The 27530-nt window shown below is 38.6% G+C and overlaps 1 protein-coding gene across 5 annotated transcripts in view; it reads left to right on the forward strand.

Annotated features, from left to right (window-relative positions):
- The window catches only part of zgc:110045 (uncharacterized protein LOC664755 homolog), a 462322-nt gene extending 446696 nt beyond the window's left edge, over positions 1-15626 (forward strand). For 4 of the 5 annotated variants that reach the window (XM_028817427.2, XM_028817426.2, XM_051935810.1 and 1 more), the window contains 2 exons: positions 4718-4887; positions 11177-13598. In XM_028817427.2, the coding sequence (XP_028673260.1) occupies positions 4718-4887; positions 11177-11528 (522 nt within the window). In that variant the 3' untranslated portion in view covers positions 11529-13598. Of the gene's footprint in view, positions 1-4717; positions 4888-11176; positions 13599-14731 lie in introns of those variants that run through there. The other variant, XM_028817428.2, reaches the window with a different exon arrangement.
- Positions 15627-27530: the final 11904 nt, after the last annotated feature.

Genomic DNA, 27530 nt, shown 5'->3' on the forward strand with positions numbered 1-27530 from the left:
TTAGTCTTGATGCCATTCTTTATTTATGGCAGTGCTCTTGGGCAGAATTGTGAGTGGGCCCACTCCTTTGGATGAGAAGCAACCCCACACGTGGATTGTCTCAGGATGCTTCGTTGTTGGCATGACACAGGACTCATGGTAGCGTTCACCTTTTCCTTCTCCAGATAATCTATTTTCTATAATTTGCTTGAACATTCCGTTGATTTTGCAACTTTCTCATCGTGCTAAGTATCATAGTTAGCTTGCGGTACTGATTTATTAGCGCAAATCCGAGAGAGACCCATCGGGCTACAGGGGAGGGGGGTGGGGCCCTTCTCACTTACGCGTCTGCCTTGGGGCGTAACCTTAACTGCACTTAAGTAGTACTCTCGTTCACTAACTAACGGATTTAGATCTTTTTTTTTCTATAATTTGCTTGAACATTCCGGTTGATTTTGCAACTTCTCTCATTGCGCTAAGAATCATAGTTCGCTTGCAGCAGCGATATATTCACGCTAATCCAAGACAGAGGCTGCGGGCTGAGGAGAGGGGGAAGATCGACATCAGGAGTAAAGAGCTGGGCGAGGCCCTCCTCACTGTCCTGTTTCACTAATATGCGGGCGAAGCCGTGGGGGATAGCTAGTAATATAATAAGTTTAAGTGCAGATGCCCCACTAAAACTTGCTTGTAATTTTCAAATTCACATTTGTTTACCTATTCTTGTTATGTCAAACTACAAAGACATATTTACTTAAGTAATGGGGAGAAAAGGTGTAGTTAATAACAAAAAAGGCCAATAACAGTGAGATTAACCACACTATTATCAAAACCATTAAAAAACAAGGTCAGAAATATAAGCACAAGCCAAAGATATACTAGAATGGGCTGATTAATAAGAATATTTTGAAAAAAATCAGCAAAAGGAGTTTTGTGAATTCAAAACCTGATAGGGAAGTGATCTGTAGGATGACCTTTTCACCCAACATATCGTGTAATATATGTGCAATATATGTGCAAAAATTAAACACTTGCATTGAGTCTTAACAATTCTTAGTGGTGAGCGAGTAAACAACAAGATGTATTCCTTAAAGAAAGGACTGAATATGCAAAGCAAATGCAGGTTAGGAGAATTGAAAGGTACCAGTCTTTAGTAGGCATATGCCACAAAGATATGAAAAGCCCTAAAGCACAATAAGGGTCTATTTAAAAGTTGGTACCACAAGGACATTTTCCAAAGACAAGTATGTAGAGGTTAGAGCACCAGGAAAGGAGGTTATGAAGTGGCCTATGGCAGATGTAAAATAACAGAATTCCACATCTGAACTAAGAGGAATCAAAATACAAAATCAACTGAGTTGGTGGCTCAAAAACATGGACTCATAGGAGAATCAAAAAAGAAAAACTAATGTAGAAGAGCACTTAAAATCTTTAGATGTTTCCAGAAGGTATGTGAGGGAAGATTGTAGGGTCTGATAAACTGAAAATATGCAAGCACGACATAACACCATTGAGAATGCCAACAATACCTTGAAACATAATAGTGGTGGTGCTGTTTTACCATGGGGATATTTTTCTATGTCTTGGATTGAATACAAATGGCAAGTTAATGCAATAATTTGCAGAGATATAGTGAAAAATCTGCTGCTACAGTATGCAAGATGTTTACCGCTTGAGATCAGATTCGTGTTCTAACAGGACAGTGATGACAATTTACACCCATAGCCCTCCCTGGAGTGACTTAATATTCCTAAGGTGAACTGGTCAAAACCCAAACCACAATCCAATTGAGAATGGAGTGGATTACTGTAGATCACCAAAAGCTCCCATCCAATCTGGTGGATTTAAAGAAGTCATTTAAAGATGAGTGGCTCCAGAAAAGAGTGGATATTTCTGGAATCAGCAATTTTCTGTTTACATTTATTTTTAGTTTTTCAAAATCCGTAACGGTCACATTTATTTTGCAAATATGAGTTTCTTAACATTACTTATCCTCCAAACTCACAGAAAATCATGCTGTTGTGATATCACCACAGTGATCAAGGCACAGGGTTGATTGCAGTTAGCAAGTATGCAGTATCCCTTGCAGTTATTTTATCTTTTAAGGGTCCTCGCTCAAAGGAGGTATTTGGTATATTTTTTTCAACTTGGTATTTTTCAAGTTGAAGTCCCTTCTTCACAAACATGTTATAAATGTATTTACCAGGCAAAACTGAGTTCTAAAGTTAAGCACTTTATGTAAATTAAAAACAAAACTTGCCTGTTCTGCTGGTCTAAAACAGAAGGTATGGGGCATGGAGAAAAAGTTGAAAACTTACCAAATACAATCATTTTTCAAGCCAACACAGCAGTGGAGTATTGATCTGTGCCTCCTGTTTGCAATGCCTGTTTGTGATAACAAAAGGGATCTGGGAGTACTCAGTTTATTTCTATTGTTTTTCTTGGGGTAAGGATACATTTTACATTCGCTTATGGTTGCAAAAGGCTGCCGGTTCGAATCCCCGTCACTGCCAAAAGAGATCCTACTCTGCTAGGCCCTTGAGCAAGGCCCTTAACCTGTAATTGCTCCAGGGGTGCTGTACAATGGCTGACCCTGCGCTCTGACCCCAAGGGGTATGCGAAAACTAACAAATTCCTAATACAAGAAATTGTATAAGGCAAAATAAAGAACAAAAACAAAAAAAAAGAACAAAAAAATACAGAAGTAAATCAAAATAAAACCAGCCATGTGGCATGAAAAGTTTCCTGTGATTTAGTCTATCAGGGTGGTGAACAGTTGTTGCAGAGGGAGATAAAATACTGAGCTATCGTGCATGGCTGGTCTTTTAAAATGCCTGAATCTCACAATATTTGTTCAAAAATTGCATTAATAAACTATTTTACAATGATTACGGATCAATAAAGGACAACTGTCTTATCTTGAAAAATGGGCATATTTGGCAAGTTTAAACTTTTCCTCCGTGCCCCATAGACTGCAATGTAAAGCTCCAGTATGGGCAAGATATACTTATAGAAAGCAGTTAACTTTAGAACGCAACTTCATGTGACAAATGCATATATAGCATGTCTCTCTATTACATAAAAGAATCCTAGGACAAGACAAGACTTTTTTAGCCTGGGACGAGACGAGACTTTTACAGAGAGATACTTTCACGTCTCGCGAGATGAGACTTTGTGCCAAGAGATTTAACCACGCCCAGGGCCGAAAATAAAAGACAAAGATTAGATGACAAAGTAGAACGTCGTAAAGATTCAAACATGTTGGTGTGATACACATGCAGAGCAGGTTACAGATAATGAAAGTACTAAAATTTGAAAGTCTCAAAAAAAATGATAGTAAAGATCGCATTAGCGCTAACAGATATTATTACTCAGTGAAATAACGGTACAGTGAAAAGAGATCGAATATATTGTTCGGATTTAAACTAAGTCTGAGACTTGTAGAACATCTAATTCGTGTTGCCATCAGGGAAAACTAGTGTTTCTTCCCAATGAAGAGGTGAATCCGCGAGAGTTAAAAGATTTGTTGTTTGGTGAAAGTGAAATCCACATACGCGAGCAGCAGAGACGCGAAGTGGCTGGCGCGTAGGGCAGGCCGGGGGGTTGGCGAGCGAATCCCCCTCATTTGTAAAGGAACAATTGACTTGAAAAATACCAAACATCCTTTAAGATGAAGTATTGTTCACTTCACATGTTCACAGTTAGTAATGTCTTATTCTTTGCTTTAAAGTGATTGCTTTTCTGTGTTTTTGTGGCTCCCCTTACTACAAGTTTAATTTCTTTGATTTTTTTTTCTTTTTTTAACAATGAGGAATTTTGGTTTGATCATTAAGGTCTAATTTACTTCCACGTCTGACTTTAAGGTTAGGTAGATGAAGTAAATCAACTGTAGGCTGACTGTAAGGCCACTGTATTTGCTTTCTTTTTCAGTTTAGTGTCACATACGGACAGAGGTTCACTATTTGCTATCTTCTTAAGTTTCATCATCACATTTTAATCAAGAAACCTCAGAGGCATGACAGTGCTAAATGAGTCCTGACACTAGGTGGTCTCCAGGGTAATATTCAAAAATACTGAATGGGTGAGCAAGGATGCATTAAAAGGCCACATATCGTATCACAATAACATCCTTAAACACAGATGCATGCTTATCTGTATAAAATGATCAAAGGTTGATAGCATTGCTGGAATATTAGAGACCAGTTTAATTGTTGAAGAAAAAAAAAATAGTAACATCAATTTAATTACCATTTGCTTTTTCTTTCAAGCCTGAATACACAGGGAGGATGCGAGTGACCAACTGCATACAGCACTAGAAATGTGACCAAGCGTCTAGTGCTCTGGAAAAATGGTTGTTAGCATAACAGTCTTTTGGTCCACTCTGCTCAAAACCTGCTCTTGTGTTTATCTAAAAAAAATAAAGTGGACATTAATATTAAAGTTTCCAAATGTGTTTTCTCTTTGGCCCATAACACTCTTGTTAGAAACAGAGTGACATTTGTGGTTTTTTTTCCTTTCACTCCAGAACCAGAATCCAGCAAAGTTCATGCCAAATGTAATGTTGGATAAATCGAGCACAGGTTTCCTCTTGATAAAAATAAAATCCTGTCATATTTTTACAAATGTTCAATTATTGTTTTGGATGACAGCTTACAAAGTTCTTTCACAAGTGTTGTATCAATAAAAGAATCTGATGGTGAAGGCTGCATAATGAGCATTTTCGTTTTCTGTTTCATCCCAGTTAATAGGTTGTATAATCGGCAGACAAGGCAGCAAGATAAATGAAATCAGGCAGATGTCAGGGGCACAGATTAAAATTGCCAATGCCATTGAGGGCTCCGCAGAGCGACAGGTCACAATAACAGGATCACCCGCAAACATCAGCTTAGCACAGTACCTCATTAATGCAAGGTAAGTGAATGTCCTCATTTTGTAACAATATTGTCATACTTTAGCAACTTTACTCACCGTTTTAAGAATGTGCTTAGTTCAGAAATGCATGGGTTAATTATCAACTACAGTGCAATAAATGCTTAACACAAATTCTATATTCCATGGATGAACAGTGCATCACATTACTAGAAGAATGTTTTTTTTGTTCATCTACATTTGGTTTTCAGCCTGTCAGAACATTTTGCTAGACACACCTAAATCCATTACATGGCTCTGCCCAGGCAATCAATTAGTGGCATTGATGTATTTTGCTAAACTTTTCTTTTGGAAAAAAAGCCATTGTAGAAAAGAAAAATATTACACTCCACAGCAAGACGTCCATTTTCATAATGCTCTCCAGTTTGGCAAAATGTAATTTTCTTTTATGCAATTTCCGCAAAAATTCCATAGGGGGCAAAAAAAATATTAGTTTTCTGTAAAGATGAATAGCATGACTCCTGGTGTCATGAACCTGATGGGCAACAGGAAAGAATACTCGGGGGTAGAGTGTAATAGGAATTAACCCTTAAATGGCCACATACTTGGGGGGTTAATGCACCCTTGGACGCCAAATACTTTTTTACTGAACTTAAGGAAACATCACAATTCAAGAAAAAGTTAATTAATGGATCACATTTTTTCATGCAAAGAGCATCACAGTTACTGCAGCACTAATAATTTCACACTGTCAATGAACTGTAAAAACTATAAAAAAAAAAAAAAAAAAAAACTACTGCAAACAGTCTATTATATGTACAAGGTGCAACTGACACCATTGATGAAATTCAGTAAATCACTGAACCTACTGTGCTTGAACTGGCTGCACGCAAGCACACAAAGGCCAACTCGTATGCTTGCATGCTGGTCTAGTGCAGCGGCTGAATCCCAGGGACAGTGATGCTGATTCGCTAGGTGGCAGCAGTGGTCATGAGCTGGCAGTTCAACAAATTTACAGCACTGACTGATCAGCTCCGGCGTGCTGGCAAATTGCACTGGGAACAGACTATAGCCAGTTGCAGTGGCTGAAGGGTGAAGCAACATCAGCCTATTACAAAATGACCACCATTGTCCAAAGGAAGACTAGGCTCATAGCTCACCTTGCTAAGAGGTTTGCTTTCTTGGCTGTTAGTTCAATAGTGTGGCACTGGAGTTTGCATCCCAAACGAGGAACAAACTGTGGCAAGAGTGCCAACCATGCAAAATGAACTCATGTCATTGTTGCCATGATTTGAATATGTTAGTTTTGGCACACAAGAGAACACTTGGTCATGAAGTTCAATACATGAGGGCTCAGATAACGTGAACCTAATAAAAATTAACTATTGTAAGAGAAACACAAGACCACAAGTTGGGGGTACCTCCTTGGTAACCCCGTGAAAATAGAATGATTGCAGAAAAAGGAAAATATGTGGAGATGTCTGCACAGACCCGAGTTCATAACAGAACTGACTCAATATAACCGATCATCCAGCTCTGGGTCCTTCCGACAGGAAGAGGTGGGTCCAGGTGGACGGGCACCAGAATTGATGTCAGAGGTGTTATAGCCATCAGTCTTCCAGTCTGCAGAGGTAGGAAGAGAAATGGCATTTCTCACACAACACCAACCCCTGGAGTGGTGGGGAACTTCCACCACTAGAACCCTTAAGCTGTCCCCTATACGCACACGTGTGACATTATAGTCACACCTGAAAATAGTCACCATGCAGAGGTACCAGTTGATTTATTTTGCCATTTGATCAGCAAATGCTGATCACAGCTACCTATGCGTCCATTACCAAATTCTCTTTGATGTTACACAAACTGCATTTTCTTCTAATCCTCCACTACCACCACACACATGGGGTCATACAATACTATAAACTGCACTCCTATCAAAAAAGCCAAACTAATGCATCTTGGGCAATTTCAATAGGCCCTTGAATATAACAGGAAGAAAAAACACTGATTTTGACCTTGACTAAAACTTGATCTGTTCTAAAACTCGAGTCCCGTTGCCATTCATAATCAATTCTGACAATATGCTTACAAAAGGGATTACTGAGTTGAAGCAAAAACTTTTAAAAAGGCCCTGAATGAGATAGGGGGTCAACGTAGTCATTTGCTAACCAAATGAGCTTGATGAACAGAGTGGTCTCTTTTTGTCTGTCAAATGTCTTATTTTCCCAGGATACTCTCCAAGCTACACACAACCATTGCTAACATATGAATTCAGAGGAGGAAAGTGTATGCTAATCTAAAGAAGCCATCTCACTCCCAGACAATATTTTTATTAATCTGTGAGGATTTCTGGCATAATTTAAGAACTAACTGCATTACCAATATTTTTGATCCTTAGAATAATGCCCTTACCAGTTGAGCAGATGTTGGCCAGCAGTGGTTTATTTCACATCACAGAGTTCCTTTAGCTTCTATTCTGAAAACTTTGTCTCCTTAAGACCAAGGAGACTAAGATGGGCTGAAATCTAAGTAATCAACATAGACCTCAGCGTTAATGTTTGCAACAGACCATGCAATGCACATGTCCTTGTATGCAATTTGGTACGGGATTTGTAAAAGCAGAGTTAATGTTTGCAAAGTGCCATCTATTGGAATGACAAATACAATGCATTTTATTACTAAAAATATTTGTGATGCGCCATCTTTTGGAATGATAGAGACATAGCAACAGGAGAGACAAAGACAGACACACAAACGCTTTTCCTTGTATTAAGGGGGATTATACTTTAATAAAAAAAAATGTTCTAGCAGATCTGTAGTATTAAGGTGTTGTACCGTGTTAGCCATTATGAATGTAGTGAGAAGTCAAGCAAAATGACACCTTTTATTGGCTAACTAAAAAGATTACAACATGCAAGCTTTCACGGCAACTCAGGCCTCTTCTTCAGGCAAGATGTAATCTTTTTAGTTAACCAGTAAAAGATGTAATTTTGCTTTACTTCTCACTAGCAGATTTAAAAAGCTTCTGATAAAGAGAATAAAATATTACATTTGAAGAAAAGGAAATGGGAAAACTGAATGAAAATAGAGATCCTACTCTGTTGATCCTTGAGCAAGGCTCTTAACCTGAAAATTGCTCTGTACAATAGCTGACCCTGCACTCTGACCCCTCAAAAGGTCATGCAAAAAGACAATTTCCCCTAGGGTATTAATAAAGTATGTCAAATTTAAATAAAAAAAAATGTTACAGAAAACAATGTATACAACGTCTAATTAAAGTGCTACTTTTACCAGGTGTCGTGGTTTGTTAAAGATTTAAGACATCACTTATGTTAGGGAAAATACTCCGTAAATAATTGCAATGGAGACTCATGACAATTCCTTGAGTCCAATTTATTTTTGTATAGCCCAAAAATCACACAAGGAGTAGCCCAACGGGCTTTAACAAGCCCTGTTTTTTGACAGCCCCCTACCCTTGGCTCTCTAAGGAGATAAGAGAAAATCCCTAAAAAAAACCTTGTACGGCAGGGGTTTCGAACTCCAGGCCTCGAGTGCCGCAGTGGCTGCAGGTTTTCATTCTTACCATCTTCTTAATTAGTGACCAGTTTTTGCTGCTGATTACTTCTTTTAATTAACTTGACTCTAGCCCCATAGTTTTCTTTTTCTTTAATTAGCAGCCAAACAACGAGACACAAAACAAGCCACCACATGACCAGCTCCCCTATGCCCATTACACACTATCTGAAATTAAAGAGAGGTGAAGGTCTTGGTAAGATTGATCTCTCAGGTCACCAAAACATTTTGACGGTGCTCTTAGAAAGAACACAAAAACAACAGTTTTCGAAATGTGTGCTGTAGCAGAATGAGAGCAGCAACAAGCCATGGAATTAAATAACGGGTTTAATTAACAGCAAGAATTGGCTTCTCATTAAGAAAGTGATTGGAGTGAAATTGGTTGGAGTTTGAAGCCCCAGTTTAGCTGGTCATCTGTTAGCTCGTTTCACATCTCATTTCTGCTTGGAAGAAAGGAATCAATTCAGAGGGCTGAACTCTTCTAACAGGGCTATTAAAGTGATGGGAAAAAGTTAATTAGCAGTGACAACTGGTCACTGATTAGGAAAAGGGTTAGAATGAAAACCTGTAGCCACTGCGGCACTCCAGGCCTGGAGTTTGCCACCCCTGTTGTAGGGGGAAAAAAAAAAATGGAAGAAATCTTAGGAAAAGCCAGACGTGGTGGATGGACATCTTTGATTACACCAAGCTGGTGGAGCTACCATGTGCTCTTGTTTAGTGCAGCATGGCAGACAGGTTAATCTTAGCAGCACCTTTTACAAGCTAGGTTCATTCACATAATATAACTAGAAAGCATTTTAGCCAGAGAGCAGATAAATGGTACGCTCTTTAGACATCTTTAAGATGTACTTTATCAATATAGGTAAACAGATTAAAAGTCTAGGGTTAATATCTGGTTCATTGAACAGGACTTTATATACAGAATGTACTAATATGTAAAAAGCCTGGGGTCCTAGAAATTATTGAAATCATTAGAAAATGATTGAAATGTTGAGATGTCAGGTAATTGAAAGGAACTACTCTTGGCATCTCTTTCCTAGGAGAATTTGTTTTGCAGACACTTGTGCATTAGCGGCGAGAGGAAAAGTAAAAGGGATACTGTTTTGCCGATGTTAGCGGCTAAGCGATTTTGTCTTTCTTCTGAGGTTTCGTTTTGCCGATGTGATGGCCTCGCTTGTGTTATTAGCGACTATGCGAGTTTTCTGTTTCCTTGGAGGCGGAGCTCTTACCCCGACTCCACTTCTCAATTCTGGGCCGGACAGACAGACAGACACACTTCCATGCATAGATGTTTATATATAAGGTAGTATCAATTCGAGAACACAACAAAAAGTTAAAACATCTCATGATCTCACCTCAGTAGCGACATGCTGGTACAAAGAATTCTGAAAATCTTAGTATAATATACAGGCACAGTCTGAAGAACTTTACAGTTTCATACGTAAATGTTTCACTTGAAACTTATTATGAAATTAGACAGAATATCAGGCCAGAAAGAAAAGAACTGTCTTGTATTCTTGGCAGTGAAGTTTGAGGCAAACATTTCAGAGTAATAAAAAAACTGGATCCTGAACCAATAAGAGGAGGAGGATAACCCATTGCTATGTCTTCCACAAGAACTCGTTTTGTTTAAATGAGTGTCTGTCTTCTAGTTTTATCCTATGCTGATTTTAAAACTCCCGCTATTTCCTTATGGCTCACTTTAGCTCATTTATAACGCGTGATTTGCTAACCCTTTGTGACACTTAATTGTTTTGCTGTGGGTTGTGCAATTTCAAACACAACTTCTACCTTCTTGTATTCAGCAAAGCTAACAAAGCAACAAACCTTTTCAAAACTGATATATTTTTTCAAAAACTGAAAGAAAACTTGGAATAATTTTAACATACCCCTCTGCTTCACTCCTGAGGCATTTAGAAATGGACGTGATTTGCTGTCATATTTATTTGTCAAAGTATTTTCATTGTCTAAAGAAACAGCCTGTCAGAGCCACTCACACATCCAAAGAAAAACCGCTTCACGTATGGTGACATAAGCAACAACACACCTAAAATGATAAGGACAGGCAGTCCAAAGTGCTAAACACTAAACTCTACACACGTATCTTAAATTTTCACAAGATGCACATTTAGCGAAGACGGCTAAAGCATGAGTACAATGCACCTCAAAAATCTCCAACAGAAAGAATTGGCTGCATTGTTTGATTTTTTTTTCAATTTACACAACTGCCACTGAGGAAATCTTCCTGCTAATTACCAGTGCAGTGTGGATGAAAGTGAGGATTTGTGTGCTGGAGCCAGGGGGAATGAAATCTCATTCTTTTTTAAGTTGTTCTTTTGAGTTTGCTTGCTCATCATATTACCATTATCTGCATTCCTTAGATTTATTTTTATTTTTTTTATTTATTGATTTCATTAATATAAAAGAACAAAATAAATCAACCACTTTTATTTTGTAAACAGCTTGGTAGTATTATATTAATGTTTTCATCATCAATTCATAAAATACCCCTTTGTTATTTCTCTTCTTTAACACATAACATGTTCCCCCTTTGACCCTCATTTTTTTTTCCTTTTTTTCTCTCTCTTTTTCTCTCTCTCCCTTTCTCCTACCACCTGTGTGTCCTATTTCCCTTCCCTGTGTTGACCAATCTAATTCCTCCCTTCCCTCGTCTTTCTCCCTATCCCCGCCCACTTTTTCCTTCCCCTCTACCCAACCCCACCCCAACCTCTTTTGTTGTTCCTCTCTTCGTTTGCAGCTTAGAGATGGCTAAAATCAGCACCCAGACTGCTACCGTCTCGACCCCTGTTGACCTCAACATGAACCTCTCTCAGTCTGCCACCCCTACCTCCACCCCTTCCTCTATGGCTGTCCTGGCAGCGGCGGCCGCCGCCTCTGCCGCCGTCAACGTCAATACCCCTCCCCCTTTACCGACCACCCACTATGCCGTTCCTGTCTCCAGTCTGCTTGGCATGAAAACTGTCCCACTCCTGGCGCTAAACGCCGCGGCCGCAACGGGGGCCACAGGGAGTTTATCTGCTTATACTGCTAAAATCCCATCGACGGGTGGGGTTAAGAAATCTGACCGCCAGAAGTTTGCTCCATATTGAGAAGGGATGAAAGAATGCAAGGTTTTACTTCCCTACCATGATCCTGTGGTAGATCTTTATAGTATCCAAGGAAACAGAAGCCCTTACTCTTTATTTATTTTAATTTTATTTTTTACAAATGATTTAATAAAATAGATAAGCTAACCTGCTATTTTGTATATGTTTTCACCTCAAAATGTCTTCCATTCTTCATTGCTTAACTAAATTGAATGGGCTATTTCCAACAGCACAATGCCAGGTGCTTCACATTGATTTGTAAATTTAATATTGAGTATTCTTTGTCTGCCTTTATCGAGCAGATCCTCCAGTTTTTCCATTATACCCTGAATATTTCTTCTGATATACATTACTGTAGTGAGTTGAAAAAAAAAAGAAAACCTTTCGTTTCATACATCTGCAAAGAGACTTGGTTTATCTCTGATGCAGACACACACAGACATTTTTCGGGTAATGGATGTGAAAAAGTCATCTCTGGTCTTGGAAAAACTACAGTATTTTTTTTCCCCTCACTGACAAATTATACCCTACAACTATGTGATCACTTTTGCAACTTAGACATTCTGAAAACTAGGCAGTTGGTGATAGTAAATTGTCAAGAAAAAACCTTATCCACAGAAAACTTGATTTATTTTTTACTTAAATAAAGAATTCAATATCTTTAACTCAAAATTCAAAGTACAAATTCAAAATTTCAAAACACAAAGTACAGTATTAAACTAAACTACACCAGAATTACATCTTAAGCCAAGTCCACAATTCCAAAATTCTAAATATTGAATTCCAGAACCTCCAGAAAGCTGAGAAAAGAAATCAAAAATAAATATCTAAATAAATTAAACTACTAGAACTGGACACATACAGAAAAGTGAAGCAAAACAGTTACAAGAGCTAATGCCACAGCAAAATGGCCCTGGCAGTAGGTATCTTGAATAGGATTGAATCGGGCAACACCAAGGTTAGGTTAAGGGAGTATGGACAAAGAGAAAAGACAAAATATAAACCAAGAGCAATGAAGAAAGGATATAAATTTTAAAAACAACAAAACAAAAACAGCAGTCCTGACACACTGGAATTTTTATGCTGCTCTTGTCTGAAAAAAAAAAAAAAGACTGTCGTCGTGACCATATTACAGACAAAGATGCTGCCTTTTGGGTGCAAAGCTCCAAATGGAATCCTAAAACACAAACACATTATATCAGAAGATACACTACAGAGACAGGCACAAGCAGATTACTCAGTAACTGTATTAATGGAAACCAAAGTTGCCAGTGCCACACTCACCATAAAAATGCCTCACTTTGGAGTTTTGTGTGTATTTAGTGAAAGTGGATATTTTGTTATAGTCCAAATATTAAACAGGACTGTTGCAGAAAAAAAAAAAACTGGACATCTGGTCATCCTATATTATGTTACAACCATTTCTTTACGGTGTTCACATTTGTAAACTTGCTAGTTGAAGTGTTATTCACAGAGTTATCGTAGCTTGGTAGAAATAGCCTCCTAAGAATGAAATCTTAAGTTGAAACTCAAAACTTTGGGGAAGCATTAAGAGTAGTTAGAAATGGAGCAAGGGTCCAGTCCCGCTAAGTTGAGAAGCGCTACTAAAAAGAGTTCCTAACTTTGAGTATCCTTTCCCTTAACTAAACTTAAATTTCTGAAGGTCGCCGTGAAGTTTTGTTTTTAATCCCAAAATGTGGACGACAAAAATTGTGCGCTGCCATTATAAATAGCTGTGGTGTGCACTTATCACCAAAAAACACAAATTGACAACAAGCATTAAAAAAACAAGCAAGATGGCATTAAGATAAATAAATAACTATTAGAATTCCTAAAATGACAAGAAATATTACAATATAAGGTTTGCGAAAAACCGTCATGACAGCTTGAAAACAAAGCAAGGCTTAATCCATCTTTATACTACATGGTGTCGTTCACAATATACATTGTTTCATAGTGTTTTATAAATCAGCTGCATTTAAATAAAATTATTAAAAATAAGACCCCCATTTCTAGATTTGCTAAAGTGATGGCATATTTGTGTGTGGTCAGACATGTATCTTTGAAAGCAAAGACGACAATGGAAAGCTACGTCACTGAACCTGGCAAAAGGCTGTTGGGAATCGTTTTCAAGCACATATTGTTTTCTGTTTTTCATTCACCTTTTGAATATTTCTTGCCGAGCACTGTCACAGTGATGCTGTATTGTTTAACTCACCCTTTTGGAATGCAAAGTCCTTCATGCGCTCACAATCCCCATTCACTTTGCACTCCTTAGACACAAAGCTTTAAGTCAATGAACTGTATTATTCAGTGCTTTTTTTTCTATGGTCAACTGCAGCAAAGAATGCAAATGCAATACTTTATAAGCAAAAACGGACAATATTTTGCAGTGTATTATCTTGTGTAAGACTGAGTACCATTTCAGTATTGTTTGCTGTGTTCAGTACACATTGCTCCACAAAAGAAACCACTGTTAGTGAAATTGCACTATATTTGACATTGTTTAACTTGTTTGTAGAACTGTTATTCTTAATGTTTCAACAAAATGATTTTTGTATATACAGTATGATAGAATGAGAGCAAATTAAAAAACAATGGAAATGATATCAGACTTTACCTCAGATTACGTTGGTGGAACTTTAAAATAAGTATCTGTATTTCATAATTAGTAGAGCAGTCCCCAGTAACACAATCAATACATCATAACAACCATTTTTTAATTAGTACCTTTTTACCATTATTTAATATTTACTCCTTTTTGCTGTGACACACTCAGACTATGAAAATAAATGGATGCAAGGAATCACCCTGAAAGACTGCTAAAAACATAAGCAGCCATTAAACAGCTAGGAAGAGAAATAAGAGTACTTTCATCTTGAGTTATGTACCAGCAGATTAGTTAATTAATAAACTAATGCCTCTGAGCTTGTCTTCTAGGAAGGACGCTATAAGGAGTGCAGTACTTTGAACGGAATAATTTCTTTGATTTTGTGTGGCAGATACTTATTTTAAAGTGCTACTGAGAAGGTGTTCTGGAACTTGTTAACGATGACTACGGATCACTGTTTTTGGTTGCTTTGATTGTCACAATTTTAGTCTCAAGAAATGATGTAAATTTGCTGGTTGTGATATTTTTAATGATAAGAAGTATTTTGCTTTTTTGTTCTTCTTTTTCTTTCTTTCTGATTTGTTCTTATATTTAGGCTGTCTTCAGAAGTTACTGGTCTGGGAGCCCTGTAATGCTTCCCATCATGCTCTAATGCATTAGCCACCAGACAGGACAATTCCAAAGCCACATCTGATTCCTGTGGACTCTAAAACAACTGAGGAATTCCAATCATTTATAATTTAAAAAAAAAAAAATCTTTCTTATAATCATCAGATCAAATAAGCACGTCCTTCTTTTAACTCTGAACAAGTCTGCTTCCTGCCTCCTGTGTTGCTTTCCGTTTCTGTACCAGTTTCCCCGGGTTTGTGGCTCCTACACGGTTCAGCAGCTTTGATTTCTTTGGGTTCTTTTCATTGGTATCCATGCTCAGGTTCGTCTGTGTATCGGCATGACTTCTTAGTGCTTCAAGTCCTTGTGTTCACCTCCAGATCTACAAATCTACTCTAAGTACACACGCGCGCACACACACACACACACACAAACACACAACACAAATATCCGATCAAGGTAAATTCAGAAAAATGATCGCTTTTTATAAGTAAAGGATTCCTGATACAAAAAATGTTTACAGTGTCTTCTGTTTTTTGGATTTATTTATTTAAGTTTTCCTAATGTCAATTTTAATTTATCAAAATGTATATGGCTGGGTTTACACATGGAACTCTAATGGAATGACTTCTGATTGGACAGTGGGGTGGGTTGGGGTGGGGCGGGTCAGGGCAGGGCGACATGGGGTGGGGAAAGGGGAGGGGCCAAGGAATTCCACCAGCCTCTTTTTTGTACAGTATCTATTATCTAACATTGTATTGTTTTCTGTCATGCTTGCAATGACAAACGGAACAAGCTTCAGGGATCTTTCAGATACTCGTACAGCAGTGCTGTAAAACTTGAAAAGTCTAATAAATCTCAAACCAGTGTTATGTACCTCAGTTTGTAGAACTTAGTCTTTTTTATGTTTTTTTTTCTTAAAATATTCTTTGTAGTGAAGTCCAAATGGAAATGTGGCCTACAAGTGATGTCAATACAATTTGCCGCAGCCTGGGCTTTTCTTTCACCTGCAGGCCAGCCAGCACCTCAGTGGTTCTGCTCCCCATTCTGGTATCTTGTATCTTTCATGGGTTTTTAAAGAGGCCATTTGAAATGACCTCCTTTGTGTTACAGATGGGTCATGATAAGGTAACCTGGACAGATTTTTTTGTTTTTTAATTTTTTTTTTTAAATCAAATTTCTTCATCCTCACTACTCTCTGGTTTCAACCTGCACTCTTCAGCCTTTAATGATGCCAATTTAGGCTGTGAGGTGATTTCTCAAACTGTTCCCTACATAGGAATCACAATCTGAAGAGCTCACCCCCTCAAACCCAAGAGATTGTTCCTGAAATGTTCATTCATTTTTGAAACACAGAATGCACTGACAAGCAAGTGCCAGTGAGAAAAGCACTGGTTAAGCCACACTGGGAAAACCTAGAAATACTTTCATTAACATAAGTATTTATTTTATGCATTGCCATTACTTATTTGATTTATCTATTCAACCACTTAGAGAGTTTGCATGTTCTTCCAATGTTCAAGTGGTTTTGCCCAAGTGCATCCCAAAGAGGTGCAGTTTAGACTGGAAAATGGCCCTGTGAAATTCCTACTTGCATAAAGTAATAAACATGCAACATGTCACTCTGGCACCATGATTAGCTAGTATAAAAACATTATCTCGAAACTTCTGTCTTATTTACTTCATATTTACAAAGGGGGACTCAAAAACTTCCAGAATCAATTAAAAGCATGGCATTTGTGTAAAGTGATCAAATATGGTGCTAGGTATCAAATGCCTACAGGAGAAGCTAATCAGTGCACAAAGTAGTGTGGTCTGCAGAGGGCGCTCCTGCCACCCAAACCCGGCACAGACAGAGGCACAGGTACAGGTACAAGCACACAGGATTTTTATTTTCCCTTGTGGGAAACACCGTCCGTCTTTCCCACAAGTACAGCACAGTTTAAAGCAAGGCACAAAACTCTTCTTTCTCTCGTTCTCTTCCTTTCCTCCACTCCTCCTGGCAAGCTTCATCTTCTTCCACCCGACTCTGGCTTCCTGAGTAGTGGCTGCTGGCTCCTTTTATAAAGCACCCGGAAGTGCTCCAGGTGCTCGTCATTTCACTTGGGGCAGCACTTCCTGGTGTTGCAGAAGAGCTGCCCATAAGGGCTCAGCAGCAGCTGCAGCACCCCCTGATCACACTCCAGCTCCCATGGAGCCCTGCAGGAGTCCGAGGCACCGCTGCAACCCAGGGGGGCTGCCACCTAGCTCTCTGGGGGATGCTCCTGCCGTCCAAACCCGACAGAGGCAGGACACAAGTTAAGCACACATGCTTTTTATATTTTCTTTTTCCCTCGTGGGAAACGCCTTCTCCAGTTTCCCACGAGTATAGCACAGTTCACAGCACTGCTGCAACTCAGGGGGACTGCCACCTAGTGCTCTGGGTGAGGTAATGCTCTGGATAGGCTCCCTCCCCCAGTCCTTCCAGCATGGAGGCATCTCAGCCGGCCAAGGGCCCCAGCCGTACGCCACATTAGCATCATGCCAAGCTGCTGTATTTCTCATGTTTTTACTCTACAATTGTGCAGACATCTTTGGCAATTGTTTTTTCACCAAGCTAGCAGAGCAGATTTTCAAGAAACAATGATAATCAAGTCTTTTGACACTGACAGACTTATTCATAAAGAGTTAATTCCCTGTGTACAGGCTGTTATTCAATAACATTACCCTGAAATGCTGAGGCCTCTGAGGGAAGGCATTAGGGAAAAACCAAACGTCCAGAAAAGTGGGCCATGCAAAACTGAATTTTGCACCACAACAACACACCTGCACACACCACATTGTAACTCAGTTTTTTATTCTACAATACAATTTATTTTTTGTATAGCCCAAAATCACACAAGAAGTGCCACAATGGGATTTAACAGGCCCTGCCTCTTGACAGCCCCCCAGCCCTGACTCTCTAAGAAGACAAGGAAAAACTCCCAAAAAGACCTTTGTAGGGAAAAAATGGAACAAACCTTGGGAAAGGCAGTTCAAAGAGAGACCCTTTTCCAGGTAGGTTGCGCAGTGGGTGTCAAAAAGAAGGGGGTCAATACAATACACAATACACAGAACAAATATTATTGAAAACCAATAAAAATACAACTATACCATAACAATTTTCCAAACAAAGTAATATTGATAGGGTTATGTAAAAAGAGCAAGAGCTTTTGATCAAAAATAATGTGGATGATGCCACACTTATGACATAGTTGCCAGATCTCACTCATTATGATTTCGTTTTGTTCATGAAATTAGAATTGAAACTGAAGGGAAGAAGATTTGGTACCATGGGGGAAATATAGGAGGAAAAAAAAATCAAAAAAACACGCTGGGAGCTCTTAGACACGGTGACAAAAGAGCAGAACAGAAAATGTTAACCAGAATGGAAGAAATGCCTGGACAAATGTATTGCATCTCAGGAAGAGTATTTTCAAGGCAAGTAAAAGTGAATTTGTGAAAGTTTATAAAGGGTTTTTTTCATCTTTTTACAGATTCTTATGGATTTTTGGGTTCGCCCTCATATGTATTTATGAGAACAATTTTGATCTTAAACAGGCCATTCATTACAACAATACTTTAATTTTATACAATTCAAGATGAATTTTTTTAATATCCTAATGATAGTGTGTTTTAATACAACATACAGTACATACAATGTCAGTCTTAGTTAAAATGCATTATGTCCAGAATGCTGCTGCTAGAAATCTGACTTACACTAAGACTTGGGAGCATACCATGCCAACTCTAAGGGAACTACATCAGCTGTCAGTTAAAGGCCACAATCACTATAAGATACTCCTGCTGACTTACAAAGCCTGGAAGGACCGCACTCCATCCTGCCGATGGTCTACAGTTGCTCCATCCTGAACGTCTATGCAAAGTTAAACTGCAGGTTTTTAAAAGCAGACTTGAAAGCCTGTGTGGAATTTATTCTCTTTTACTTACATCTGTGTAGGTATTTACTTATTGTGGCGCTCTTTCTTTACTTACACCCATTGGTTTTGGAAGTTGAATTATAAATAAAATATTATTAAAACATTTGAAACAGAATTTTTTTAAATTAGTTCGTAAAGTTCGTATTCTTAGTTCACAAAACTTTCAATGTTGCAATATGTTAAAAGTAAAAACAAGATGTGAACTGCGACAAACATGGTTACAAATATTAGAATTTAACACCAGAAATGAAGTATGTCCTAAAACAAAAGTATATGAAATGCAGATAAACTTTAATAAATAAATACTATACGGTATGGTGTCAAACACACACACAAAAGTAGTTTCACTCATCACAGTGAATAATCCAGCTCCCCAGACACAAGTTTTTTTGTATTTTGATACATTGTTTATTTTAGTCCTGGAGATTTGTGATGTCGGTCAGTCATACAAGTAATGTCACTGTACTCCTGTTACTAATATACTAATATTAGCGATGGAAGCTTGGTCTTTCGGGTAAACAGTGTTGCTTCTAATAACAGGAGTAAAGAATGGGTCCAAAAATTAAACCCATACACTCTATCTTAGTATTAACCAACCTTTGTAGTGTCACGACCCAGTTTTTCACAAGCCAGTAAGTTCACATCTTCTGGGGTTCCGGTTCCAATCCCCACCCCACTCCCTGTGAATTTAGCACATTTCATCTGGGGGTTTGGAAGTTTAGGACCTGTGTGATCACCAGAGTGTTAGATGAATCAAGTTGTGACCATCGATGCTTTTCCTCCTTGGTGAGCTGAGCAAGAGCGACAGAGTAGGGATTGGGGAGATGGTCCAGGATCGGCCACAGTCCAACCTGTGATGCTGCCACTGTGAGTGGCGAGGAGAGGTGGGGTTTTGTCCAGGGGTCAGCCAAAATTAAGCAATAGTGGGCTACGAAAATTGACAGTTCATCTTGAGAATGTCAGCAGTTCAAATCTGAAAACTACAAGTGCTTTATCATGGAAAAGCTTTTGGGTACACCACTCTTTACAACATAAAACCCTTTCCAAATGTGCAGATTCTTTTTAATGTGGACATACAGCTTAATATGTAAGTTTTCTGTCACTACTTTAGTTGGCCTATATTTATACTTAACGTTAGAGACATGCAGTTCACAGCTGCAAGTCACTTGAACCCAGGGCTACAGTCTTCTAGCATCTCTCACTACTTCAGATGTCACCCAAGAATGACTGCCACTGTTGCCTTCCTGTGTGAGACACATCTGCTAAGCCCTGATTGACAAAAAAATAATTTGGCTCATGGTTCAAGACAACAAAAGAGAGCAAACAGGCAGGCAGGAAAGCAGGCTTAACACATTTAATCTTTAGGCGTCTTTCAAATCAACACAAACAGAAGCAAATAGATAGAGAGAGAGAGAGAGAGAGAGATAGAATTCATACATAACAAAATTTTTCTTGGTAGGACTCTGCTTCAAGGCAGAATACTTAAATACATAATACATTATCTTAATATATAAAGCAGAGTTGATGTATGTATGTGTGTATGTATGTATGTTTGTTTGTCTGCCATACAAATCTGCACCGGGCATCCGATCGCCACCAAACTGGGGATGGGGCTCCTTTGTGACCAGGAGGAGGTCATGAGGTATGTTTGGTTGGGAAAAATGTTCATGGTGAAACACAGGGAACCTTTTCACCGACACAACATTTGGCACACGTCCCCATACTTATTATCGACAAGATGGCCGCACGTTGCAAGAGATGTTAACGACGGTGGCACCATCTAGCAGAACGTTTGGTCCCTGTGCATCGCTCTTTACCAATGTTTCTTTAAATTTCCAACAGATGGCGGAAGTGTCCAAGTATGAGAAGGCCGACTGCTTTCATCAGGAGAAGGGGAACTGCTGTATGGATGTAAAACGTGAACGACCCAGTGCGCATGACTGGCTTTCCATATTTGTAGTGCTATTTGCTCGCTTTCCGACTCACAGTACGATTTGAGTCTTGGTCTTTCTGACTGACTGACTGGTGCTATATGTTCGCTTTCCAACATATTGTAAATAACGTACATTCATCTCACTGTGGTGCTTATTCCCTACGTAATACCATGTAACACTCATTATAATTTTCCTGCTTTTCGCTAATATACCCATGCCACCGAAAAACAAAGTCCACTTCCGATGCCAGAAAAAGGTCTATTTCAAGGGCGTCTGAAACATTGTGCAAGACGTGAAGATGTTTTCACACCAAGAATTCCGCTGATTCTGAATGATTTACCCTTTGATTTCAAACGGCTACAATTTCATGTTTGTTTGGCTTTTGCTATGTCAATTAATAAGGCTCAAGGGCAATCACTGCAAGTTAAACGTATCAATTTGGAAAATCCATGCTTTTCACACAGACAACTCTACGTAGCATGTTCTACAGTGGGCAATCCTCAGAATGTGTTCATTTTCGCACCACAAGGCAAAACAAAAAATATAGTGTATCCAAAGGCTCTGGAATGACCACTTATATTACCTATTACAATAAAATGTCAATCAGAAAACTGTTTGTTCTACTTCTATGTTCTGTTTCTTTCATTTAGGAAATTCACCGGTTATAGATTCCCGGGCAACGCCGGGTGCTCCTGCTAGTAAATAATAAAATAAACATAATGAGTATAAAAGACAGCAGCAATTAAACATCATCAAGTCCAGACTTTTCCTGAGGTAGTACGCCTGCAGAGACCAGTGATCTGTGCGCGTGGGTCTGCAGGGGAGGAATACCAGTGTGTGTGTGATTACGAGGGAAAGTGCGTGTGCATGTCTACAGGGGGGCAGGTTAGGGGTAGATGTAGATGTATGTGTGTATCAGCAGGGGCAGATGGACTTCACAGCTGTGGGGAAAAAGCTGTCTTTCAGTCTGCTGGTACGTGTGTTTATGTTTCTGTACCACTTTCCCGAAGGCAGTGGTACATTCAGTCCATTTCCCAGAAGGGTGAGATCCGCAGCTATACATTTGGCCCTCTTCTGCACCCTTCCAGCATATACAAAGTCCAGGTCTAGGAGAGGACTTCCCACAATCCCCTGTGCTGTTCTCACCACCTGTGCCAAGTCCTTCCTGTCCTGTGCTGTGCAACTGCCGTACCACACTGTCATACTGTGACAGAGAATGCTTTCTATAGCAGATCTGTAGAAGTTTGAGCAGCCGAGAGGAGAATCCAGCACTTCCCATCTTCCTGAGGAAGAAGAGTCTTTGTTTTTCCTTCTTTACCAGGTGAGATGTGTTCAAAGACCAGGTCAGATCCGATGTGATGTGGATACCCAAGAACTTGATATTGTCCACACACATTACAGCCTCCTCATGTATGAATAAAGGAGCATGTTCTGTTCTTCTGCACCTCCTATAGTCCACAATGACCTCTTTGGTCTTGCTGGTGTTCAAGATGGGTCGTCCTGTAAGCATATGAATTTCAGCAACACATCTGTCCATGTGGCACTTGTCTTGGTGCTTGCAGTCTCAGCACTGACTTAAAGCATTTTCACTTTGACTGCCCTCTTCACTCTCTTAGATCAGCTCCTGTGTCTGTGGTTTTGTAAAATCAGCCACTTTTGGAGCTTAAAAAATGAAGTGTACTTCTAAAAACAGCTTCTTATAGTTCACGCTTCTAACATCATAAATAGCAGCCAACAGCACAACATCTTTGTATAACTTAGAAACCCCTTATGAAACCATGCCTGCATTATGGTAACAGGTCTGCACGATACATTTGATCTTAACTGCTTCTCACCTCTCAGCAAAAAAACAAAAAAATGTAGCGCCAAACACCCCTGAGCAGCATTTCTAAAACTGTAGGCTTATAATGCTACAGAGCTTTTTACACTTTCATTTTCTAACTATTTAGGTAATTCTTAAAACACAAAAACTTTAAGAGCCAAAGTACAATTTTCAACAGCCAAGTATCCTAAGCTGTTTTAGCACAGAAAAAGGAATGGTGTGTCTTTGTTAAAGTACACTTTTTAAAAATGACCAAAAAAAAAAAAAAAAAACGCTCTGCTCCTTACTCCAACATCAATTATACGTTTTACACTAGAAACTAAGAACTCTTATATGTGGCTCCATAGTATATATCACCTCTTCAAAAAACCATTCATCTGTTTTGTTTACCTATCCTGAGAGCATCTAACTCAGGGCAAACAGTGAGTAACTTGGGAGTGAGACCAAGTTGTTCTCCTTCTAAAAATTAAATATAGGTAATCCAGAATATAGAACGGATGGAGTTACCAGATCTCATAGAGTTGGTTTTACATGCAGAAGAGTTGAAAAATGCCTATTTTAGCAAAAAGTAGTTAATAAAGAAGCAGAGGCCTAGTTCCGCAGAAGTCAAATATGTTTCCACGGACTGAAATGTTAATCAAAATGTGTGGTTGATAAAAACATCAAGGCAAAAAGTGTTTTCTTAACAGTATTTTGGCTTAGTGAGTGGGTTCTTACAAAAAGAATGGTCTTTGTACACTGCCTTCATACCAATGTCATAAAATGCCCAAATGAAAAAAACACATAGGATGACAAAACATAAAAATAATGTTCAAAAATGAGAGAAAATAAATCTACAGATGTCAAACCATTTCACATATATGACTGTTTCCTTTTACATTAGCCGTTGAGTCTCTCAACGAGCAGCAAGCACCAACTGGATCAATGAAGATCAAACCAGATGAAAAATCTTCATGTTTTTAAGATTGTAATGTTTAAAAAGTTGCAGTCAATATCCTATTCTCATCATAAGTTCCTGAAACCAATGACTTGTTTGTGAAGGGCATTGATTCTGGAATGCCAGGCTTAAATCTAGTTTGCTGGAATTGACTCTTGGACACCAGCCACAAATAGAAAACCTTGAGCATCAACATTTGTGGGCACAGAACTGCTAAAAACTTTTTTCCAGTGAAATGTGTGACAGCCAGCAAGTGCATTCCCAATACTTGACACTTCTGGCATCCGATTCTTTAATTTATTTTTTTTAATTCAAAGTCATGAGCTTCATGAGCTTATCAATAAATCCCACTCACGCATAAACATTGTAATGCCTTTAACAAAATCTTCACCATAATTGAAAATATAGCATTCAAATTAAGTTCAATAATTGAAAGCAATCAGAATGTGGCAATTCACACCATACAACCCGAATCGTTGTGTAGTTCTATAAGCAGACAGAGATCAGTAGCACATCTAATATACAGTTAGGTCCATAAATATTTGGACAGAGACAACTTTTTTCTAATTTTGGTTCTGTACATTACCACAATGAATTTTAAATGAAACAATTCAGATGCAGTTGAAGTGCAGACTTTCAGCTTTAATTCAGAGGGGTGAACAAAACGATTGCATAAAAATGTGAGGCAACTAAAACATTTTTTAACACAATCCCTTCATTTCAGGGGCTCAAAAGTAATTGGACAATTGACTCAAAGACTATTTCATGGGCAGGTGTGGGCAAGTCTGTCGTTATGTCATTATCAATTAAGCAGATAAAAGGCCTGGAGTTGATTTGAGGTGTGGTGCTTGCATGTGGAATATTTTGCTGTGAACAGACAACATGCAGTCAAAGGAGCTCTCCATGCAGGTGAAAGAAGCCATCCTTAAGTTGTGAAAACAGAAAAAACCCATCCGAGAAATTGCTACAATATTACGAGTGGCAAAATCTACAGTTTGGTACATCCTGAGAAAGAAAGCAAGCACTGGTGACCTCAGCAACGCAAAAAGACCTGGACGTCCATGGAAGACAACAGTGGTGGATGATCACAGAATCATTTCCATGGTGAAGAGAAACCCCTTCACAACAGCCAACCAAGTGAACAACACTCTCCAGGGGGTAGGCATATCGATATCCAAGTCTACCATAAAGAGAAGACTGCATGAAAGTAAATACAGAGAGTGCACTGCAAGGTGCAAGCCACTCATAAGCCTCTAGAATAGAAAGGCTAGATTGGACTTTGCTAAAGAACATCTGAAAAAGCCAGCACAGTTCTGGAAAAACATTCTTTGGACAGATGAAACCAAGATCATCCTCTACCAGAATGATGGCAAAAAAAAGTATGGAGAAGGCATGGAACAGCTCATTATCCAAAGCATACCACATCATCTGTAAAACATGGTGGAGGCAGTGTGATGGCTTGGGCGTGCATGGCTGCCAGTGGCACTGGGACACTAGTGTTTATTGATGATGTGACACAGGACAGAAGCAGCCGAATGAATTCTGAGGTGTTCAGAGACATACTGTCTGCTCAAATCCAGCTAAACGCAGTCAAATTAATTGGGCGGCATTTCATGATACAGATGGACAATGACCCAAAGCATACATCCAAAGCAACCCAGGAGTTTATTAAAGCAAAGAAGTGGAAAATTCTTGAATGGCCAAGTCAGTCACCTGATCTTAACCCAATTGAGCATACATTTCACTTGTTGAAGACTAAACTTCAGACAGAAAGGCCCACAAACAAACAGCAACTGAAAGCCGCTGCAGTAAAGGCCTGGCAGAGCATTAAAAAGGAGGAAACCCAACATCTGGTGATGTCCATGAGTTCAAGACTTCAGGCTGTCATTGCCAGCAAAGGGTTTTCAACCAAGTATTAGAAATGAACATTTTATTTCCAGTTATTTATTAATTTGTCCAATTACTTTTGAGTCCCTGAAATGAAGGGATTGTGTTAAAAAAATGCTTTAGTTGTCTCAAATTTTTATGCAATCGTTTTGTTCACCCCCCTGAATTAAAGCTGAAAGTCTGCACTTCAACTGCATCTGAGTTGTTTCATTTAAAAGTTATTGTGGTAATGTACAGAACCAAAATTAGAAAAAAGTTGTCTGTCCAAATATTTATGGACCTAACTGTATGTAAAGGCATCCGGGTGGCACGTGCCTTGTTGTCTGAAGTCTCTGCAGTGATTCAAAACATTTTCCATTTGACTTTCCCCTTCAGTATTTTTAACCAGGTCAGTTAAAATAGAAATAATTAGGTATGAATCTGTCTTTAAGGCAACTTCACTATTATGCAAAATATATAAATCTAAAATCATGTTTTCAAAATCTCAGCTTTCAAAAGTGAGTCTCAGAAGTCTACTTTAACCGAACATCTACATATTCAAGTAATTCTTAAATATAAAAGCATTAAAGAACACAATACATTTTTCGGTAGCAAAGAAATAACCCAAACTTCTTTTCAACTTACAAGAAAAATTCTGCTCATTCTTCCAAACAAGCCTTATAATGATGTATGAAATGCTGAGAGACATACACTCAACCACTTAAGCCAGCAAAGCTGTTTAAGTGGCCAAACTGCACAGAAACTAAGAAGCACTTTTTTGATGCTTTGCAGGTGTTAAAGACCAAAAGAAGTCTTTGTGAAAGTCTTGTTCCATAGCAGTACGTGACTAATAGAAACACTATAGGTAGTACCTGATTTAAAGTTTTACCCCATCAAGAAATGTGTCATGACGTCTTATAAAACTTCAGTTAAGAAATGTGATCAATTTATAACAAAAATATTTTTTTTTTTCATTTATGTCATACATTACAAGACAAGTGTGTATTCTGTGCCATTTTATCAGTCACCTTACATGAAGAGAGTTATAAAGATACTTAAGACTTTTTTCACTAACTGATTGTACTGACTGCAACAGGTGCAATAGCTTTGAGTGTGATGAGAATCATAAGATGTTGCCAAGTCTGGAATTTGAAACCAGCCCAAAAAGATTAATCACTAAGCAAACAGTGTTTAGGATGTGTTTCAAGGATCTGAGTCAGGAGACTGTACTAAAACATGTAATAACTAAAAACAAAAATGAACACGTAACCAGAGGCAAATCAAAAATCATAGTCAAAAAGCAGGGCAAAGTATATTCATATCCAGGAGTTCAAAAACAACAAAATGTTGTTCCGTACACAAAGGCTGATCCCAACCAGGAAGTGCACAACGCTAACCTTTATACCTTTGACCCGGTGATGTCACATGCTGCACACTTCTGGTTGACTTTCCCTTGCAATGAAATGCCAACTGTCAACAAATAACCCTCAAAATGGCAGCACCCATAAGAAAAACAAAAGTGCATTGCTTACTTACTTTCAATAGCATTAAAAATGTATGAAACACAAAAAACAAGATGCTGTGACTTATAAATCCCTTAAAACAAGCCTCAATAATTGAGGAAAGGAAAATTAAAAAACAAAAGCCTGATTATGTCAATACTAAATTATGTAACAAGACAAAATCTAAAACTACAATAACCAAAGCAACTACTCTCTTATAAATAAAGGTGCCAAAGTGGTTCTTCGGAGCAATGCCATAGAACTGTGCAACTAAAGAACTATAGAACTAAATACTTTATGTATTTATTTAGATCCATAGCATGTAACAAATAGGCAGATGAACAGATTTGTAAAAAAGTAGGTTCCTGATATTAAAAGGACTCTTGCTGACACAGACACACATTCAGGTTCTCTTAATCTGTTAGTATTTTGCTGGATATTCTGATGTGTGTCTGTCTGTGTCCAGGGGCTGGCTTTCCACAATATATATATTTACTAGGGGGCTTCGCCTCCTACTTGCTTCACTCACCAACCCCTCCCCGCCTGCGCTTTGCACCAGCAAATTCATGTCTCTGTCACTCGCGTATGTGGATTTCACTTTCACTAAACAACAAAACTTTTAAATCTCATTGGAAAGAAACACAACTTTTCCAATATGGCAACACAAATTAGACGATCTACAAGTCTCCGACTTAAAGTTTAAAGCCAAACAATAGCTACATCCTTCTGTCATATCACCTATGTTCATATATTCAATCTCTTTTC

This window comes from Erpetoichthys calabaricus, chromosome 13 (genome assembly GCF_900747795.2).
Source record: "Erpetoichthys calabaricus chromosome 13, fErpCal1.3, whole genome shotgun sequence".
In the NCBI taxonomy this organism is placed as follows: domain Eukaryota; kingdom Metazoa; phylum Chordata; class Cladistia; order Polypteriformes; family Polypteridae; genus Erpetoichthys; species Erpetoichthys calabaricus.